Source organism: Pseudochaenichthys georgianus, unplaced genomic scaffold (assembly GCF_902827115.2).
Source record: "Pseudochaenichthys georgianus unplaced genomic scaffold, fPseGeo1.2 scaffold_771_arrow_ctg1, whole genome shotgun sequence".
NCBI lineage: Eukaryota > Metazoa > Chordata > Actinopteri > Perciformes > Channichthyidae > Pseudochaenichthys > Pseudochaenichthys georgianus.
In genome coordinates, this window is record NW_027263319.1 from 11,838 (window position 1) to 33,334 (window position 21,497).

The 21,497-nt window shown below is 41.4% G+C and overlaps 1 protein-coding gene across 3 annotated transcripts; it reads right to left on the reverse strand.

Moving 5' to 3' along the window:
* Positions 1-114: 114 nt before the first annotated feature.
* On the reverse strand, positions 115-20,736 carry u2surp (U2 snRNP-associated SURP domain containing). 3 transcript variants are annotated; one of them, XM_034079919.1, is made up of 26 exons: positions 20,662-20,736; positions 18,174-18,272; positions 17,971-18,085; positions 16,050-16,177; positions 15,896-15,966; positions 15,201-15,292; positions 14,992-15,027; positions 14,803-14,885; positions 12,882-13,047; positions 10,539-10,750; positions 9,532-9,575; positions 6,177-6,281; positions 5,092-5,158; positions 4,692-4,855; positions 4,454-4,616; positions 4,287-4,366; positions 4,119-4,206; positions 3,887-4,027; positions 3,534-3,723; positions 2,518-2,598; positions 2,373-2,424; positions 2,131-2,278; positions 1,950-2,060; positions 1,749-1,870; positions 585-749; positions 115-507 (listed from the first exon to the last, which is right to left on the reverse strand). In XM_034079919.1, exons 1-26 carry the CDS (start codon positions 20,704-20,706, stop codon positions 372-374), a joined length of 2,904 nt encoding a protein of 967 aa, XP_033935810.1. In that variant the 5' UTR covers positions 20,707-20,736; the 3' UTR covers positions 115-371. The 3 variants fall into 3 exon arrangements, with proteins under 3 accessions (XP_033935810.1, XP_033935811.1, XP_033935812.1); XM_034079920.1 differs by lacking the exon at positions 14,992-15,027; XM_034079921.2 differs by lacking the exons at positions 9,532-9,575; positions 12,882-13,047; positions 14,803-14,885; ... (5 more) ...; positions 18,174-18,272; positions 20,662-20,736 and having other exon boundaries at positions 10,539-10,611.
* Between the last annotated feature and the right edge of the window lie 761 nt (positions 20,737-21,497).

Genomic DNA, 21,497 nt, shown 5'->3' on the forward strand with positions numbered 1-21,497 from the left:
CGAGCCTGATACCTTTGGAAAGACCCCTACCTTGTTTCATTTCCAAAGAAGCAATTTGGTAAATAGGGGCCAGGTTTCGCTGGAGAAGAGAGAGACAGAACCACCGACACGGGATTTAAAAAAGACAGCAGTTTATTAGGAATCCTTTTTATTGTGAACTACAAAAACAGAAAATGACAGCATGACTTATTGTCATCACGTGGATCATTCCATCGGGAGGTGATTGGGGGGGGGGGCGGAAATCAGGACACAAAAGCACATTATTTTTTTTGTACAATATAAAACAATGGCCCCATCCCTTCGTACACCAGATGGAAACCCATGCAGCAAATCCAGTCAATCTTTTATACAACACGGCTGGTTTGGAGACGTCAGTGTTTGCTTTTCTTCGCTTTTTTGTGGGACCGATGAGGGGACCTAGATTTGGAGCGGGACTTCTTGGTGGACTTTTTGGGCGTCTTTGAGCGCGACCGTCTGGATCGCTTGGGTGTGCGAGGTGAGGGAGATCTAGTGGGACCAACAGGACTAGGATTAGAGTTGAACTTGTACCAAACACTGCGTTAAGACAACAAACCGCCTCTCACCTCTTCGTGGACTTCTTGATGCTGGATCGCGGCGAGTCTTTATGGGTGGACCGGGACGACGTGTCTTTAGAGTACGAGCGCTCCGATCGCTCCGAACGGGGAGAAGCTGATCGACCTCGTCTGCTGTTCCGCGTCGGACTGGGCGAACCACTGTGGCGACGCTTCCTATCAACCAGAGATAAAGGGTTAGGAAGGAGAACTACACTTTCTCCTCAAAGCAAAGATAAACCTGTGAGTCAGAATCAATATAGATGTTTTTATTTTAAAGTAAATTCAGATTGAACATGTCAATTATAGTGTCCTCCATCCAACTATTACTTATAGTGAACATGATGATGATGGGATGGTAGACTAAAAGCTTTAGGAATCCACACTAGAACATATAAGAAGTACCCTGTATCAAGACTGATGCAAAACAAGTGAAGTTTTTTTTTTAGAGAGGTTTAGAAAGAAAAAAACACTTCTGGGGTCATTTCCATATCTCTGGAACCCCTCGGTTTAACCGTTAGAGCCAATGGCATCGAGGGGAAGTTCCTAAAATCCAACATTACCCATTGGTGAATGAGTGATGCCAGAATGCCCCGGAACAGGAAGCGGTCATACACTCTCGTAGCTATCGTAGCAGCTAATATGAAAACTCCATTATTGACATGAAGATGGATTATCAGGAATCATTGGATTGACCTGCAGCTGCGTGTTTATCGTTTTATTGCCATTGAACACAACTTTTGATCAGAAACAGCAACGGTAAGACGTTTTTAGCCGATTTGGTCCCGTAAAGCTACCGTTGTTGTCGTTTCGCCGATCGCTCAGTGATGATACTTACATGTCTGGAATCTGTGGAACCTCAGCTTGCTAATCGACATCTTGTTTGTGCAGATACGATAAGTAATAAGGGTATTTTACCGTGCGTTCGCTCAGGGCTAATTCAGAGCCTTGTGTTTCGTTTGGCTAAAAATGGTTAATATTGTCTGAAAGCTGAGCTTCTTCCCGTTAAGTGGGTATGACACGTTCATAGTTTGTTAAATGTTAAGAAGCCCTCAGACGCCGCTTCTTGCTAGATGTCGCCATGGGGCTTCACGGGACAAACACTATGTACACTTTGATTATTCAGGCCTGTTATCTTTTAAAGGAAGTGTCTGTCTCTCTTTAAAGAAATCTCACCTCTCCTTCCTGGTGGGCGTGTCCTCCTTCTCCTTCTTTAACTCTTTCAACCGGGCCTCAGCTTTCTCCTTCTCTTTCCTCTCCCGCTCTTTCTCCCGTTCGAGTTTCTCCTTTTCCTTTTCCTGCAACAACGGCCGTAGTTTTAGACTTTAGTTTCAGACTCTTGCATTCGACTGAACATCCAGAGGGTGTGCGCCGTACCTTCTGTAGTAGTTTGTCCCTGTAGTGCTCCACCTGCTCCTGAATGCTCTGCCCCGTCTTCTTGGGTCTTTTCCCAGACTCCAGCTCATCTTGGAACTTCATGACTTTAACCTGTGAGACAATGAAGATATTTACGTCGTGTCATATGCCTTCAAAGCACTTGGCGTGAGCGATAAAGTACCTCTATCTCTCGGAGCTTGGTGCGCTTCTCCTCGTTCATTTCAGACATCTTGGCTTTCACATCAGACTCGTCTCTGGAGGGGTTGCAGTAGGTCCCGTTGTCCTCTGAGCGGGGGCTCCTGTCCTCGTCATCACTGTCATGATCGTTCCTGCAGAGGTGGAAACGGTTCATAAATGAGATTAAAATGTGTACTTTTGATTTGCAATAATACTCAAAAGGTAGCACGCACGCGCAAGACTCACTTTTTGGATTCTTCCGGCTGCTCAAAAACCTCCCATTTGGAAGTCGTCACAGCTAAGGAGCAAAGAAAGACAAAGTATGCACTCGTCAGAACAAGAGACAGATATCAGGTACGTACTAAAGTCAAGTAAACACGAGTACTCTCACCTTGAGCTTCTAACTCGGCTTCATCCACCGCTTCCCATTTCGACGGTGCTACCTTGAAAGTCGCCTCCTTTGATGGATCCACTGTAAAAAACAAAACACGATATTAAGTCACTGCGAGAGCTGCATCCGGTCGAACATGCGGAACACACCATTAGGACGGAGCCAATCCCACAGCAGTGCTTCATTGAGGTGTGGACGCCGTATCATTCATCTGCTGCTGCTTGTATTTGACTTCCTCCGTAAAGACTGCGTAACTCTTATTTCTCTGATGTTCCATCCCCAGTTATTTGTGTTGGTAGTGGGTTACCCGTGGCCTTTTTGTTATGTCTACGATGCTGTCGACTGGCAGCTTTAGACTATTCTCAGGAATTGTCCATTTTCTTTTATTACTCTTTGCTCAGATGTGTTCATGGAGACTCCTGTGAAAAACATGTTCAAATAGTAATTAATACCCGGCTTCCCCCTCTTGCACGCCATGGAAAGGTTTCGGGTGACTGTTGGAGCCATAATGCATGTGTCTGTTTGTATTTCATCTGCACGTTTAACACATCCTCACACACACACACACACAATCTTTTCTCAGCTGCAGCTCCGCCGATTTCTCCTCCCTGAGACGGTGGGACGCGGCGAGGCTGCGGGTGTGTGTGTGTGTTTCAGGCTGGTTTCGCTGTCTCGCAGACGGCCACTGGGCTCACAGGGGGGGGGGCAGGAGCTCCAACAAGCCGTTTAGGACTATTCTAGTAGACCTCAACAATGGAATTATGATCAGTAGAAATGGCCATGACATGGGACCTTTAAAGATGCAGTTCCAACTTTCTCCACAAGATGGAGTATTCACAAGATAAATGGATTCAAAGATATACACTCGTATATATATGTTTTGTCATCTGGAACACGTGTCCAAAGTTAGTTCTCCCGCTCCCACCCCTCAGTGGCTCATGTATGGATACGGTTAAAAAGCCACTGCCGTATCTAAAAGGAAAAATTCTAAATAAAGTATTTAAAAAAATACTCACAAGGTATCCCATCGATGTCTTCCTCCATGGGTTTTATGGGGACACCGTCCAGGTCGTCCAGCGGCGCTCCGTCGATCGGAGCCCCGTCGATGTGTCCGCCGTCGATCGGGACGCCGTCCACGTCCTCCATCAGACCCACATCGGCATACTCCCCTATGGGAGCGCCGTCGATGTCCTCTGCCGGCTCCGCCTGGGACAAACCGGGTCAGGGGTTCAATAAATAATAATAATGCTACTTGCTTTTTACATTTGTACGTGTTTTTGGTTACACTATGTAAATGTTATGTCGACAAGACTGGTCGCTCAATATCCATGTGTGCACTTTTTAAGATCAGCTGGAAGCGAGTGTTTACCTCCACGATGAGGACGGGGACTTCCTTCTCCACGGCTGCGATGTTAACCAGCCCGAGGAAGATGTTCTGCAGCTTGATGAGGAACGGGTCGGGGTACACGGCCCAGTCCTCCCAGGCGCGGAAACACGCCATGACGCGTTGCTGCACACACGGAGTAAAACAGACCAGGAGAGTTTAGTGTGTAAGAGACCATCTGTGAAGTGTGTTGTGTAGACGTCGTGCGGTTTTGTACCTTGAAGTTCTCGCTCTGAAGGTGTCCCTGAATCGCTTTGTACGTCGCGTTGAGGTCTGCAAATATCTGCGAGAGCTTTGCCTCAAAACTGTTGAAGACACGAATTGAAAGCAGATGAGTCGGGTATTCCAATCTCGTAATAAAGCACAAAAAGCTGATTTAACGTACTATTTTCTGTAGTAAGACGCGTTGGACACTTTGGCCGAGGAGTTGTACAGCACATCAGACACTAGGTATAACCGTGCGATCTGAAACGTGAGGAGAACAATAGGAATTATTATATTTAAAATCATCATTTTGACCACAGTGTTTCACGTGAAGAGGCTGCGTCTTGCCTTCTTGGGCAGAGGCGTTTTGAGGATGGAGAGAGACTCGGTGACGCACTCCACGATCTCCTCGGCTGCTTCTGCGTGGCTCAGACAAAACAACATGGCCTCCGCGATGTCTCCTCTCCTGGGACTCATCCCTCGCAGCATCTCCTCCAGTTTGTCCCGCTCGCTGCAGAGAGGAGAGCGTAAACACACGGACGCGTAAAACCCCATTTTAAATAACAGCATAAGGAAATGGTCTTACTCTTCTTTCAAACAGCCTTTCTTGCCGGCCTCCTCCTCGACCTCCTCTTCCTCCCCGTCATCATACGGACCGTGAAGGTACGGGTTCAGAGGAGGCGGGTGCCACAAGGAGCCGTTCTTAAACATCCTAAAGTCCTCCGTTTTCCATTTGACTGGCGCTTCACCCTGAGCAGGTCATAATGAACGGTTACAAGATACACACACTTAATAATAATACATTTATTTTATATAGGCGCCTTTCAAGGCTCTCAAGGTCGCCGTACAAACACGTAAAAACAAGATACACAATACCTAACACCAGCATAAGAAACATAAACAAGACAATGCAGTATATAACAAATCAAATAAATAAAAGAAAGAATTAATGCTGAATTCATAGCTATTTTAATTAGAAATCTCACCTGTAGTATGGTGTAGATCTTCCACCGGTAGTATACGTGTGCTGGGCTTTGGTTCTCAAATAGAAACCTGGAGAGGAAACACAAACGTCAGAAAAAGGGTAAAATTATCAAATGTAACCCCAACGGCCCGTCCACACGACAGCTTCACAAAAAGCTTGGAGCTGGGCGTGTCTGAAGCTCCACCAACAACCAATCGCATGAATCTCCCGCCCCGGACACACAAGCAGCGGTTTGATTGGCTAGAGCAGTGCTTCTCAAAGTGTGTTCCACTGGTGGTCCGTGAGCACCCCCTAGTGGTCCGTGAGTATATTGGTAAAATTTCACATTTGAAATTAATTAATTAATTAAAGTTTTCCGCACTCTCACGGGAATATCTCCGCAATGGAGGGAGCTTAAGTTTCACTTTCGATTGCAAAAAAAACGATGTATTTTTAGATATTTGTGGAGTTAGGTGGTCCGCGAGTGTTTTTTTTATTGGTTAAGTGTCCTTGGTATGAAAAAGTTTGAGAAACACTGGGCTAGAGCTTGTACTGGCGTATGATTTGATTGGCTGACGCTTCCACCGTAAGCTTCAGAAGCTGCAAAAGTTGAACATTACTCAACTTTTGCAGCCTGGAACTCCAGGAAAGCTCCGCTCTGCTTCCCACAATGCACTTCGGCGAAAGTGACATCACCCCATTCAAAGTGAATGCGCGTTGGAAACCGTTTTTGAAGCTGTGGTGTGGACGGGCCGTGACAGAAAGTCCCTCCCTTTCCTCCATGGGACCTTGTTTCAGAAAAAGTATGTATTGAAGTCGATGGAGAGAGAAAGATTATCTTTCCATCCCGTTTCAATTGTGCCACGAATTACACACATGATGTTTGTCAATTTAAAAGATAATTTTGCAAGTCAAAAAATCATGGAAATTATTATTTAAGATTGATAAACATCGTGTGTGGAATTCGTGGCACAATTAAAACGGGATAGAAAGATACGCTTTCTCTCTCCATCGACTTCAATACAGACTTTTTCCGAAATAAGGTCCGATGGGTTGGAAGTAGACGGGCGGGACTTCGCCTCTCTGCTGACGTGCACGACGGCTTACCTGTACATGGGGTTGTTGATTTCTCTGTTCATGATCATGGCTTCAAACATTGGGCCTTCACGCACCACAAACTCGATCATTCGGTGGATGAGAGAGAGCAAATTCCTACAAGAAAAACACAGTTAAAGCACACGGATTCAGCCTGGCCTGACTCTTGAACACTACAGCAAGCCTGTCTGTGTAGCTTTAAAGTGTGCGAGGTGGACGGACACAGGAACAGTCGACTATACGCAGAAACAACGCTACATTTAGCACGGTGTAACTGCAGATATTAACCGCCACCATTTAACTTGTTTTAATGCGTTTTGGGGTTAAGATGCCACTAAAACACTAATATATATCTAATATATATATAAGTTATAATTGACTGTGAAGCCTTATCTTAGTTAAAACAACTGTCAAAAGGTGTCACGTGACCACGCACAAATTAAATGCAACTGTGACTGAGCCTATGTATGAATCAAAAGTGAATAAATGCTGCAAAAAAAACTTTAAGTAAAACTATCATTTCAATTAACAATATGTGCATTCAATCTAACATTTCATATGTATGTGTTTTTAAGAGCTTCAGTGCAGCAGGTTTTAAAGTACGTTGCACTGCCTGGACCCTTCTTTTAGAATGTGCGACAGGTGAGCTTGGGAAAGTAGGAGAGACGTAGCGCCTTTCAGTTCCCACTAATGCCCTGACTAATGTGAAGTGAGGAAGAACCAAAGCAGTACAGGACTGTTGGCGTGAATATCTTAAAAATGAGATCTGCTAATGGCCAATCAGATCGCTTTGTGAGATACATGGTGCAGGCTGCATACAATTAACCTAAAGTGGCCAACAAGACAAAAGGATGTCTTTCATTTGACAACACAGATCACATTTACTTGTATTGGAGCCGATCATACCAATGGCGGGGGGGTTGTAAAATTCAGTATACTTTCCCAATCCATCCCATGATGCTTTTCAGGTCCCTCGCTGCTGCAGACAGTTCAACTTGTGCTGCTCACCAAGGCCAATGTCAAAGGTCATATAGAGACTAATAGTGGTGGGTTTTGGATTTGAATGGCAGAGGGGGAGGGGCCAGATTTACTGAGCTCCCGAATAAAGACAGAGGCCAAAGGGGGGAGACGGTGGGAGGGAGCAATGGCCGAGAGCAGGGTGTCATCACTACAGATCTACGGTCAGCTGACTGTGTGTCACTAATGTTAAAAAACAACACGATGGGGAAGTATGGAGAAAGGTCATGATGATGCCGCTCGTTTGAAGAGCACTAGGATGATTTTACTACATGTTGACAAAGCAGAGGTGGGAGAAGTACTCATGTCTTGTACTTGAGTAAAAGTAGAAGTACTCATGTCTTGTACTTGAGTAAAAGTAGAAGTACTCAGATCTTAATAATAAATTATTTATATAGCGCTTTTCTGGAACTCAAAGATGCTTAGCTTACTTCTCTTGTACTTGAGTAAAAGTACTCAGATCTTGTACTTGAGTTAAAGTAGAAGTACTCGGATCTTGTACTGGAGTAAAAGTAGAAGTACTCAGATCTTGTACTTGAGTAAAAGTAGAAGTACTCAGATCTTCAGTAAAAGTAGAAGTACTCAGATCTTGTACTTGAGTAAAAGTACTCAGATATTGTTCTTGAGTAAAAGTAGAAGTACTCAGATCTTGTTCTTGAGTAAAAGTAGAAGTACTCAGATCTTGTACTTGAGTAAAATTAGAAGTACTCAGATATTGTACTTGAGTAAAAGTAGAAGTACTCAGATATTGTACTTAAGTTAAAGTAGAAGTACTCGGATCTTGTACTGGAGTAAAAGTAGAAGTACTCAGATCTTGTACTTGAGTAAAAGTAGAAGTACTCAGATCTTCAGTAAAAGTAGAAGTACTCAGATCTTGTACTTGAGTAAAAGTACTCAGATATTGTTCTTGAGTAAAAGTAGAAGTACTCAGATCTTGTACTTGAGTAAAAGTAGAAGTACTCAGATATTGTACTTGAGTAAAAGTAGAAGTACTCAGATATTGTACTTAAGTTAAAGTAGAAGTACTCAGATATTGTACTTGAGTAAAAGTAGAAGTACTCATATATTGTACTTGAGTTAAAGTAGAAGTACTCAGATATTGTACTTGAGTTAAAGTAGAAGTAATCAGATCTTGTACTTAAGTTAAAATAAAAGTACTCAGATCTTGTACTTGAGTAAAAGTAGAAGTACCCAGATCTTGTACTTGAGTAAAAGTAGAAGTACCCAGATATTGTACTTGAGTAAAAGTAGAAGTACCAGAGTTAGGGCTGCTCGTTTATGGCAAAAATCATTATCTTGAATCAAGATTATCAAAAAAAATGATTATCCATTGACTTTGAAAACACCCATTTATTGAAAAACAAATTTGAACAGTATGTTTTTAACGGTTGATTACCTTGAACTTTAAGTATAATTTAACTGAAAAACCAATAAAAAATAAATAAAATAAAATAAATAATCGTTTTATTTCGATGTTGTTTTCATAATCGTTGCAAGCCAAAATCGTAATTGCGATTAAAATACGACTAATTGAGCAGCCCTAGCCAGAGTGTAGGAATACTCTGTTACAGTAAAAGTAGAAGTACTCAGATCTTGTTCTTGAGTAAAAGTAGAAGTACTCAGATCTTGTTCTTGAGTAAAAGTAGAAGTACTCAGATCTTGTACTTGAGTAATAGTAGAAGTACTCTGATCTTGTACAGTAGTTGAGTAAAAGTAGAAGTACCAGAGTGTAGGAATACTCTGTTACAGTAAAAGTCCAGCATTCAAAATGTTCCTCAAGTGAAAGTAGAAAGTATTCTCATCTAAATATAGTGAAAGACAGTAAAAGTAGTCGTTGTGCAGATTGGTCCATTTCAGAATAATATATATGATATGTTTTATAATGATTGATCATGAAAGTGTTCTCAAAGCTGGTGAAGGAGCAGCTAGTCTGAAGTACTTTGTAGACTGCAGGGTAGCTGGTGGATTTACTCCAGGTGGAACTAAAGTCTGATTCAACACTTGATTATATTTCACATCATTCATCTGTGAAGTGACTAAAGGTATGTAGTGGAGTAAAAGTACAAAGTCGCATAAAATGGAAATACTCAAGTAAAGTACCTCAAAATTGTCGTTAAGCATTTGAGTAAAAGTAGTCACGTCCCACCTCTGTTCAAAATGAAATATGAGCGATGAGAGTCGGTGTTATTCTATCCACTAATGAAAATGACAATAACTCCAACCGTTGCTCACCCGCACGGCCCGGCCCCCTGTAGCATGTGAGGATCAACAGATCAAGCTTGAGCTTCATTATGGGATGTTTTTTTTGTTTAAGTTTGTACACCAATTTAAAAAAAAGAAAAACATGTACCTTTCTGTTGGGATAACCACTTTGACTATGGCTTGCGACAGAGTCTGTATATGAAGTCACATCAGATAATAAACATAGAATGTGAGTATTGTTAAAAAGGCAACAGGTGAAAAATATAAAAAATGTATTTAAAGTGCAAACAGACAACAACTGCTTTCCTTCACTGCTGTCAGTGTTTGACTTCATTGCAATCATCTAATCATCTCCACACGCTAACATTTCATTACTCCCACACTTTCATATATGGGTCAATGTCGTGGCACCGGTTTTCTTTCCAAGCGTCAAAAATAATCTTGAAATCATGTTAACTATATTATAGTAGCGTCTTTCAAATGTATGTACACACAATATTTATATTTTCTTTTGTTAATCAAAGTGTCTAAAATATATTGTGGTGCGACTGACGGTCTTGAATGCCGTTTCGAAAACTCAGAGGCGAAGAAGTCCCTCCCTTTCCGAGGTCCCATGGGTCGGAAGTAGATGGGCGGGACTTCTTCGCCTCTCTATATAAAAATACCTTAAATTCTAATAAAATCAGGGTTCCGACTTATTTAACATGATGTTTTAAATGTTATTTAAGTCCTTTAGAACATTACAAAGCGCTGTTTTGATATTTACATCAAACAGAGACTTTATTAAAAACACGTTTGAGTTGAAGCTTGTAAAATAATGTCGCAGAAATTATTTATTTTTACGATAAATCATGGTCGCACCACATTTTTTTCTAAGCGCACATCCGATTAATTAAGGTGAAAAAAATACTTAAAGCACCGAAAAATATTTTTTTGTGTACGCAACAAAAACATGTTGGTTAAATGTAAATAGATGTTCTGAGTTTTTGTATTTTTAAACAAGCTCTTCTACGTCATTGACCCATATAGTAAAAACGACTTTAATTCACATATACTTACATTAAGAACCTGCTCTGACTGCTCACTACTAAAAGGCTGATTTAACAAAACACTGCCATAAACCCATGAGAATAAAAGCCCAGGCTGACAAGTTACCTTCTCAAACTCCTCCTTGTTTTTGGGCGGAGGAAGGAGTGTGGCGTTGGGGTTCTTCAGCCTCTCGCGGGGCTGAGCGTTGAAGGGGAGGCCGGAGGGAGGCGGGGGGAGGGTGTGCTCCATCATGGACGGAGGGATGTAGATGGGGTGAGGGGGAATGGGCACTCCTTTGCCCCATCCTAATTTCATCTCAAAGTTCATTATCATCTTTCCTGTAGGAACGGGAGGAGAAAGAAGAGTTACAACGGCTGAATTTGAGATTTTACATATTCAATTTAATGTTGAATCATCCATTTCTTGCACAATAATATCCTGCATTTTTGCACTACCGACTACTGGCAATATTTACATTAATTATGTAGATATTTAATTGCTCTTTTTACTGCACGTTTAGTGTAAAATAAATAAAATAAAATAAATAAAATAAAGTAGTAATCAGCAGCGAACCGCTTCAACACGTGTATTTCGGTGTATTCACGGCATTCATTTTGTTATTCTACAGTATTGTTGTTTATAGTTATTTGTTAATGTAACCCAATTTGTGTTCTGTGAAATTGAAAAGGATATTGCATTGTGTCTGTTACTTGCGTTGCAGTTGTATATGTCTTAAGTGTAATTTGGCTAGGCTTCCTATTTATGGACATGCTTTTATTTTGAAGGAGAGGTAGCGCTGTTGACAGGAAGTTGTTGTTGCTATGGAAACAACGTGACGGAGATTAACGGAAAAAAGTAATATCTACATATAAAGACGGAGAAAGTAAACGATAACGTTTATGGTTAAGTGTGAGCACACCCCGAAGAGGCACAAGCTCCTACGTTGATATTGGAGATTTCAATAAATAAAAACGAACAACGAAATTGAAACCCGAATAGTACTCCAACGAACGAATATTCGGGTACAGCCCTAATATCAATATATCAATTCTGACGAGAACATGATGCCCGTAAAAAAGATGGCCACAGACGTAAACAACAACGTGATGTCGGAGATCTGTAAAAGCTGTCTCTGCCGTCTGACGCGCCATTAGATACTGTTGGGGAATCCTTCTCACAGACATCTACCTTTTGCCCTCTGACGTTTACGACCAACCCGGACGTCCGTTATCTCGCTGAAGGAAGGGGCTGCTTCAGCCGTATGTTGTTGTTACCAGTTTATGACCGGGCAACTCTCTGTCACAAATGGTTTATTGTTGCGGGACACTTTTGGGACTTGTGGACTCCAAATGGGGAAATCTTCGAGGCCATAAGCCGCACATTTTATTTATTTCTATGTATTTTCTATGTATTTCTGATGCACCCCTCAGAGACTGCACCACTGCTTGTAATGTGTGATTGTTTTTGTATTATTTGACTTTAACTATATATGTATTTGTTGTTCCTTTCTTTTCACTATATCTGTAAAGCGTCTTTGAGCACCTGTGAAAGCGCTAACAAAATAAATCTATTATTATTATTACAGCACTTTGGTCTGGAGGTTTCAAAGTGTCAAGCTGTATTGTATATTTACTATAAAACAATTTAACACTAGAACCGCCAATCGGGTCAATTTCACCCAGAGCTGTTTTTTATTGTATGTAACTTTTTTTCAATAACATATTAAAGTCTCCCAGTCCGTGACTTTTCCTGAAAGTGTGTTATGTAGCACCCTATGTTCTTAAAAATGGTCAATATGAAGTCAGATTGAAGAAATCGGCAAAAAAAATTGCCATTTATACCTATTTCCGCCAAGCGGAACCCCACCCCTTTTCGTGCTATTGATTTCGCGTGTAAACAAACATGACGTGTTGCTATAGCAACGCCTTTTGTCTACTGCGGTTCCTTATAGATTGAGAGAGAGAGATAGATGGATAGAGCAGCAAACAGCTGTTTGATTTTCACCCAACAACGACAACCGCCTCACGAAACGCTCTGTTGTTCCGTTAATAAACGAAACAATTTAACAAAATTGCTTGTCAAAATACCAATACCACAGGACCATTTTTCTTTTTAAAGCAATACTTTTACCTTGAAAATCAATGCATTCTAACGCTGGGTCAATTTGACCCCGGTGGCGGTTTTAGGTATAACAAATCTCTGGCGGTTCTAGTGTTAAGAAAGGATTTGATTACAAGGCATACATAAAATAACTACAAAATCAACAAATCAGGAAAAAAAAACAACCTCAAAAATGTACATTAACTTCTAAGATATAGCTTACACCTAATCAATGCAACATTAATGCTCACATCCGGTCATTAAGTGTTTTGTGTTCTATAATCTACCAAATGTCCCCATCTTTCATCACGGATATGAACTTGTTTTCTGATTCTCGAGGTTTCCCTTTAAATACATGTTTGCGCTCACCATTGAGGTTCTTGAGCGCTCGCTCGGCATCCCTCCTGTTCATGAACGCCACGAAGCCACAGTTCCTCTCCCGAGCCCTCTCCTCGTCCGTCCTCGGCCACATGATCTTCACACTGGCCAGCGGGCCATAGCGGCCAAACTCCTGACACAGCATCTCCTCGTTCATCTGGAGAATCAAGACATCGAACATGGAGAATATTAGGACTTCATACCTGCACGTACACATCTGCACAGCTTCACGGCTTGAAGTTTGATTTATTTCAAAAGTGTAAAAAAAGAAATTTAACATGAGAATTATTATACAATACAAAATGTAAGCAGTGTCAAATGTATATATACTGCTTCTAAATTATATACAAACAAATAATCTACTTCATTACACATCCGAAAAGGGGTGGGAAGAAGTTTATTTAATCCCACCCCTTCTCCCAAAAACTCAATTATTAACATATATATATTTTTTCTTAAAGAAATACATTTGTTATCGAAAAACAAACGAGCAGAAAACAGATTTTCTATAGACAACCTTGACCAACGTGTACATCGATCTTTTTAAGGGACTATATGTGCATTTAGTTTATGATGAATTGGCTGATGTATGTTTGGAAAATGTCGTTTATTAATATCTGTTATTACTTATTAATTTCCATCATAATTACTAGGGATGCTCCGATCGATATCGGCCGATACTCACTCTCTGCCGATCTGCCATGTGGTAAAATGATGACGTAAAATACATGACACTTTTCTCTGTGCGCGGCAAAACAAGCTCGCTTCACCGGTCTGGCTGTATTTGAAGGTGTCCGAAAAAGACAGTAAAATAGCGGAATGCAACGAGAAGCAGAAATCCTGCAGCTCCGCCCGCTGAGACGGCCCGGTGAGCGGAGAAACACACACTAAGAGTTAGACCTAACACACCTAGCTATCTTATCTACCTCTGGAACAAGCTAAACTAGTTGTACATATGTCTATCCGTGTTAATATCCAAAGTGAATGTTAACTTGAATAATAACTTCATTTGAATGTAATAATTATGTTGGTTGTTGTTTGTGGAAGCGCCAGTGAATGAGCATTAACTGAGTTTTAAACATCACTTTAATCAGGGTTGTCAAACTCAATTACATCGCGGGCCACATCAGCATTATGGTTGTACTCAAAGGGCCGGTTGTAACTTTAAGACTATATATCAAAAAAAATATATATATATATATTTTATATAAATAAAATAATGTATATGACATCATTGCCTCTGCATTGGATTATTATCGGATAGGGTAATAACTTCATAATTAACTACGTCTGAAAGCAGAAGTCTGGGGCAAATCATTGCACGTCTCTTCACTGAGAATGTCACAAAATGATTTAAAAAATATAATTCTGAGAAAAAGGCAAATTCTAAGAAAAAATTAATATTTTGAAGAAAAAAAGTCAAATTCTGAGAAAAAAACTTGTTATGAGAAAAAAAGTCAAGTGAGATGCATTGTGGGATATGTAGTTTATGGGCAACGTGCTTCTGTAAATCGGCATGTAACCGTATAATCTTCTTTGCAATCTCTTGAGGGGCCGCATGAAATGAAGTCGCGGGCCGGATTTGGCCCCCGGGCCTTGAGTTTAACACCCCTGCTTTAAATGGAAGATCCCCATAGGCCCCGCCCACTCCGTCGGATCGGCCGATACTGATTCCGGCGATCGGAGCATCCCTAATAATTATTCATTACTCGTCTCTTTTTTGTTCGTTTTAAATGTGATATTACAACTGTGTGTGTCATTATGAATGTTTTCGTACTATGGCTGTTGTCTTGTTCTGTAAATGCACTCTCCTGTACCCTGTTTTTGGCACTCTGTGTATTTCAAAGTTGCAAATGGAAAATAAATTAAAGATACCCACGAGCGACTCGGCCGAATTTGGATATGAAGTTACCTGTGGGTTGATGTTTCCGAGGTACAGGTTAGTCGTGGACGGGTCTCCGACGTCGTGTGATCCCGGCGCACAATCATCCAGAACTGCAGAAACAGAAAAGAGAGGATTTCCTTCTGCCGTCTGAGAGGACAGGATAAATATTTCTAAGCAAGATGAAGATTCACGGCCACTATATCAAGTCAAAATTACCACTTGACGGACGGTTTCTTCTTGAAGAACCATCCGCTAAAACAGAAGCAGAAACGCAGTTTAAATTTTGTTTCAGGGCAAAGGGTGGATATAGGGTGGTGGTGGTGGTGGGTGGGGGCTAGGGGTGGTCAGATGGAGTAAGGCGTGCAGGACGGCGCGATCTCAGTAAGCGAAAGGAAATGATCCAGGCAGCTTTAAAATCTATTTACCAGAAGCACGTCCACCTTCAGCGCCCGCGAGAGGTTCGAAGCGACTGACGCGTCCTTTCAACTTGTGTCTTTCATCCCGTTCCTCCTGGATTCTGCGGGAAACAACAGGAAGTACAATTACATACAAGCCAAGTCTTTACAAAGTTAATACCATGGATGTATAATAAGGACTGGATACAGCGTGGGAGGCGGGGCTTCGTTCATTCCTATGAGAGTTGCTCATTGGAGCATGAAGACAAAATGGCCCAACTTTTGAGAGCGAAACGTCACGAAAGTATTCATATAATCTGTTCTTATTGTGCATCCATGGGTAAAGGTAAACTCGGCGCGGTCGCGTGGGTTGGATGCGCGTTCATAATGCCGACTCTCAGAATAACGTTATTAGCACATTTTGAGGACTGAATGTTTTTAATAAGGGCTATAAAATGTTCATACTGAGTAGTTTATTTAGTTTTAAAAAAGTATCCAACGATTTACAGACGTCTCTTTCCCAATGTAAGTCAATGGGGAGAAGTGTTTCCGGGCCCAGCGACTGGTACGGAAGTGTAGTACCGCTGTTTGGCCACAACGAATATTTTCCTCAGAGTCCGGCGCACTTTAATAGTCCGGAATAGTCCGGCTTGGTTAATACTTAGGGAACCACACCTCAAGCCTAAACAATATGTTAAATATGCTGAATAACATATCCAACTTACTGCTTAAGTTCTTCTTTAAAAAGCTCCAAGTTGCTTTTCTTCTTCTCCTTTTCAGCCGCCTTCTTCAGAGCCTAGAGGAAAATAATAATCGGCACAGTCAGAAAGCGTCAGAAAGCATCAGGAGACTCCACTTGTTGACGGTGACGGTACTTACTTGTCTTTTGTCTACTGGTATAAACTGAGCTGGTGTGTCCAAAGGCAAGAAGCCTTTTGTCGGTTGGTTCTCAAAACGAGACTTGGGCTTGTAGAGTCGTCCTTTCTTCTCATCAGCAGCGGCCTCCTCTGAAAGGTGAACACATGTGTTATTCATCCACTACAATAATAATAGAACTGTGCTCAAGGGCACCACGGCAGGGCAGGAGGTGAACTGGGAGCTCTCCAAGTAGCAGTCCACAATCCATATTTAGGTCTGTTCGGGGACTTGAACCGGCGACCCGACGGCTCCCAGTCCACGCCCCTACTGACTGAGCCGCTGCCGGATAACATCATCATTTCACAAGCCATGGATGGAGGATGCTGGGAACGGTGCTTGAGCTCAGATTATGATATGGATTTGGGAATAATAAAATAAGATCGGACTTTATTTATACCGAAGGAAATTGTTGTACCAGAGTTACAGTAAAAAGAGCAATTACAAGAAACATACGGTCACATAGTTAGTGTTGTGCTCCCTCTTTCTGTTTCTTATCCTCTAATAGAACTGCTCGGGTCTTGATAGATTGAGTGGGGAAGTTCATGAGATCTTTCTAGAGGGTTATCAAGAATAACTTTTATCCAATGACATTCCCCTCTCTGTCTGTGTCTGTGTCTTCTCTTGTTCCGATTAACCCAGCCACATCTTGTCTTGTATCTATATCTACGCCGGGATCCGGAGTCGAGGCTGATCCTCTTGCTGTAGTCCTGTGTCCTGGATCCTCCATCCAAAGTTCTGGATTAAGTCGTGGACTTCGGGTCGTGGCTGAACCTGTCTCTGCGGTCCTGCCTTGGGTCTCGTCATGCTGCTTCCCTGATGGCTCCCACAGGATTGTAGCTGACATCCTCGTGGATTCATCTTCTCATTACAGACACATGCACTTCCTAACATTCGGTCTATATGCTGTGAAATGTATTATCTCCTCGATTCACACACGGCATCTATTGCAGTCTGTCCGTCCTGGGAGAGGGATCCCTCCTCTGCTGCTCTCCCTGAGGTTTCTCCATGTTCCCTTTAAACTGTGGGGTTTCTCTGGAAGTGTTTCCTTGTACGATGTGAGGGTCTAAGGACAGAGGGTCTGAGGACAGAGGGTCTGAGGACAGAGGGTCTGAGGACTAAGGACAGAGGGTTTGAGGACAGAGGGTCTGAGGACAGAGGGTCTGAGGACAGAGGGTCTGAGGACAGAGGGTCTAAGGACAGAGGGTCTGAGGACAGAGGGTCTGAGGACAGAGGGTCTGAGGACTAAGGACAGAGGGTTTGAGGACAGAGGGTCTGAGGACAGAGGGTCTGAGGACAGAGGGTCTAAGGACAGAGGGTCTGAGGATAGAGGGTCTGAGGACAGAGGATCTGAGGACAGAGGGTCTGAGGACAGAGGGTCTGAGGACAGAGGGTCTAAGGACAGAGGGTCTAAGGACAGAGCCTCTAAGGACAGAGGGTCTGAGGACAGAGGGTCTACGGACAGAGGGTCTAAGGACAGAGAGTCTAAGGACAGAGGGTCTAAGGACAGAGGGTCTGAGGACAGAGGGTCTAAGGACAGAGGGTCTGAGGACAGAGGGTCTAAGGACAGAGGGTCTAAGGACAGAGGGTCTAAGGACAGAGGGTCTGAGGACAGAGGGTCTACGGACAGAGGGTCTAAGGACAGAGGGTCTAAGGACAGAGGGTGTCATTTTTCTCATACTGATATTCTGAACAATCTGTGTTGTTGTATTTGCTGTAAAGTGTTTCTACTGTAGGCTATTTTATTTTATGTTGAGCACTTTGGCTCCACCACACATCGTTTATAAATGTGCTATAAATAAAACTTGATTTGATTTGATTAGTGTACAAACACGAGCAGTATTTAGTAGTGCAAAAGAAACGTAGATAATGGAAAGGGTTTTACCTTTTGTTGCATTTGCAATCCCGCCACGCACAAAGGCCTTGACTTTGCCGTCTCCTCCTCCTTCAAAGGCAGCGAGGAACTCCTCATAGATCTCTGCTGCCGCTCGCTCGTCCTCCTGAACACACGCCCAAGTGTCAAAGTAAATCAATAGAGTGACATCTCAACACAATGTGAACCCAGCGACTACAGGTCCATCAGTTTACCTTCTTCTTTATTTCATCTTGCTCCTTCTTGCTCAGGGTCCGCTTCGCCACTGCCATTTTGCCGATGCTGAAAGACTTCAGTTTGCTCTCCAGCAGCGCCTGTCGACGTAAACAAAGCACGGTTGGGTTTAAACAAGGATTCATAGCCACGCAATACAACAATGAGGCTGCATGTGACATTCAAACAGATCTCTACTGATTTTAGTAGTAATGTTATTACTAAGATGATCAGAGGAGGAAGAAGTACTCAGATCTTGAACTTGAGTAAAAGTACTCAGATCTTGTACTGGAGTAAAAGTAGAAGTACTCAGGTCTTGTACTTGAGTAAAAGTAGAAGTACTCAGGTCTTGTACTTGAGTAAAAGTAGAAGTAATTAGGTCTTGTACTTGAGTAAAAGTAGAAGTACTTAGGTCTTGTACTTGAGTAAAAGTAGAAGTACTTAGGTCTTGTACTTGAGTAAAAGAAGAAGTACTCAGATCTTGTGCTTGAGTAAAAGTAGAAGTACTTAGGTCTTGTACTTGAGTAAAAGAAGAAGTACTCAGATCTTGTGCTTGAATAAAAGTAGAAGTACTCAGGTCTTGTACTTGAGTAAAAGTAGAAGTACTTAGGTCTTGTACTTGAGTAAAAGAAGAAGTACTCAGATCTTGTGCTTGAGTAAAAGTAGAAGTACTCAGGTCTTGTACTTGAGTAAAAGTAGAAGTACTTAGGTCTTGTACTTGAGTAAAAGAAGAAGTACTCAGATATTGTGCTTGAGTAAAAGTAGAAGTACTCAGGTCTTGTATTTGAGTAAAAGTAGAAGTACTTAGGTATTGTACTTGAGTAAAAGTACTCAGGTCTTGTACTTGAGTAAAAGTAGAAGTACTTAGGTCTTGTACTTGAGTAAAAGTAGAAGTACTCAGATCTTGTAGTAAAGTAGAAGTACTCAGATATTGTACTTGAGTAAAAGTAGAAGTACTCAGATGTTGTATTTGAGTAAAAGTAGAAGTACTCAGATGTTGTACTTGAGTAAAAGTAGAAGTACTCAGATCTTGTACTTGAGTAAAAGTAGAAGTACTCAGATGTTGTACTTGAGTCAAAGTAGAAGTACTCAGACCTTGTTCTTGAGTAAAAGTAGAAGTACTCAGATCTTGTACTTGAGTAAAAGTAGAAGTACCAGAGTGTAGGAATACTCTGTCACAGTAAAAGTCCTGCATTCAAAATGTTCCTCAAGTGAAAGTAGAAAAGTATTCTCATCTAAATATAGTGAAAGACAGTGAAAGTAGTCGTTGTGCAGATTGGTCCATTTCAGAATAATATCTATGATGTGTTTTATAATGATTGATCATGAAAGTGTTCTCAAAGCTGGTGAAGGTGCAGCTAGTCTGAAGTACTTTGTAGACTGCAGGGTAGCTGGTGAAGGTGCAGCTAGTCTGAAGTACTTTGTAGACTGCAGGGTAGCTGGTGAAGGTGCAGCTAGTCTGAAGTACTTTGTAGACTGCAGGGTAGCTGGTGGATTCACTCCAGGTGGAACTACAGTCTGATTCAACACTTGATTACATTTCACATCTAAGTAACTAAATGTACAAAGTAGCAACAAATGTAAATACTCAAGAAAAGTACAAGTCCCTCAAAGTTGTACTTAAGCGCAGTATTTGAGTAAATATACTTAGTTACTTCACACCACTGTAGATCACTGCTGCTTAGGTACTAGTAGTGTTATTATTAAGATGATTACAAAAGCCTGATGCTCATCATGTTGACAGGTAAGAGCCATTAACACTGTAAAGTGGGCTGTGTCCACTCGTAGTGAGAGGTCATTGCATAAACATTCAATCGTCTTTCTGCATGTTGCATCCCCTGAATAGTTTGTACTAATTTGCAGCCAGACATCAGGAGGTAGCTACAATAAAACAATATTAGCCAAAGGCCTTCCAAGCTACTCTGTATTACTCTATATTAAGCTACCTATGGCTCTTTACTTGCTGTAACGGTGTACATTTTCCCTCGAATAAAGTGATTCTGATTACTCTACAGGTTGCATGTAGTTAATAGTTAGTACTAATCAAGAGTTAGCTACAATAAAAACAACATTATGGCCTTAAAAAAGCTGCTATCAGATGCAGCGCCAACTGACTGTTACAAGGAGATAGCTTTCATATGTAGGCCCGATGTCCAAAAACATAACATTCAAGGTATTATTATAAATGCATACATATATCAAACACATGTTGTTATGGTGATTAGCTGTGTGAGTATCAGCTGGTAAACTATAGGCACAATATTGGGTCAACTAGTTCTACTAGCTAAAATCACGTAGCCTAGCGTTAGCTTAATAGCCAGTGTGGTCAAATGTTAGCTTTAGCTTTAGCATAAACCAACGTTGCATACACGTAAAACTCTAAGTCTAACATGTAGGATACAACTATGTAATTGTTAATAAGGCGTTATTTGCATTGGTTTCACCACAAGAGATGAGACTTAGCTATTGTTAGTAATAGTGTAAATTCACCTTAGCGCTGGCTTTCTGAGAGCCGCCAGGCGTCCGGTCCGCCATCTCTCTGGTTCTTTTAAGAAAAAAAGTCGATCATCGATTAAAAGATAGAAGCACGCGTGAACAGCCAGGGGTTACAGTCGATCACCGAACCAGTGACGGTCAATTTATTTTTACGTTATTCTGCCACTGTTGTCTTTTATAATTACATTAAAATGAACACGCAGATATTTTTGAAAATGTATGTTTTTGAAAGACATAACAAGATATAATGTTAAATGGTCAAACTAAAACTCCCATTTTAATTGTTTATCACACTCAAATATGTTGCTTCGCATATGCATAACAATAATTTAAACGTGTTGATCATAATATGTTTACCGTCATGTAAACGAATCTATATATATTTAATTGATTTAAAGTCACTTTCAATAATATCATAATGTAGCTGCTTAGCATACTTTAGTCCAGCAGGTGGTGCTCTCGCTTTCTATCGCCCTAAGTCTATCTCCATTAGTTTATCTCTATTAACACTAACCGTGCATATTATTGCGAAGACCAACAGCCAGGGATTGATACACCTTTTAGAAGCCTAATATTGTTGAAAAATTGTGTTAAATTAAAAATAAATAAAGAACAGGTCACTTGTTTTAACCACTCACTCCACATAATTACACTGGGCCTGCATGTGTGTGAGATAAGACTGACTTTATTGATGTTTTCATCACAGCAGCATGTCAACAAGGCATTGTGGAAATGAAAAAGAGTTGAAAATAAACAAACATATAGAAGTCAAAATAGTAAAAAAAAGTCAAATGTATACATATTGACAGTGAAAGATCTGAAGACTATAA

Coding starts and splice junctions, on each gene's coding strand:
- u2surp (XM_034079919.1), bottom strand. CDS start 20,706: ATGGCGGACCGGACGCCTGGCGGCTCTCAGAAAGCCAGCGCTAAG. Junction 18,273..20,661: donor CTCAGAAAGCCAGCGCTAAG/GTGAATTTACAC, acceptor TTACGTCGACAG/GCGCTGCTGGAGAGCAAACT. Junction 5,159..6,176: donor ATCAACAACCCCATGTACAG/GTAAGCCGTCGT, acceptor TTTCCTCTCCAG/GTTTCTATTTGAGAACCAAA.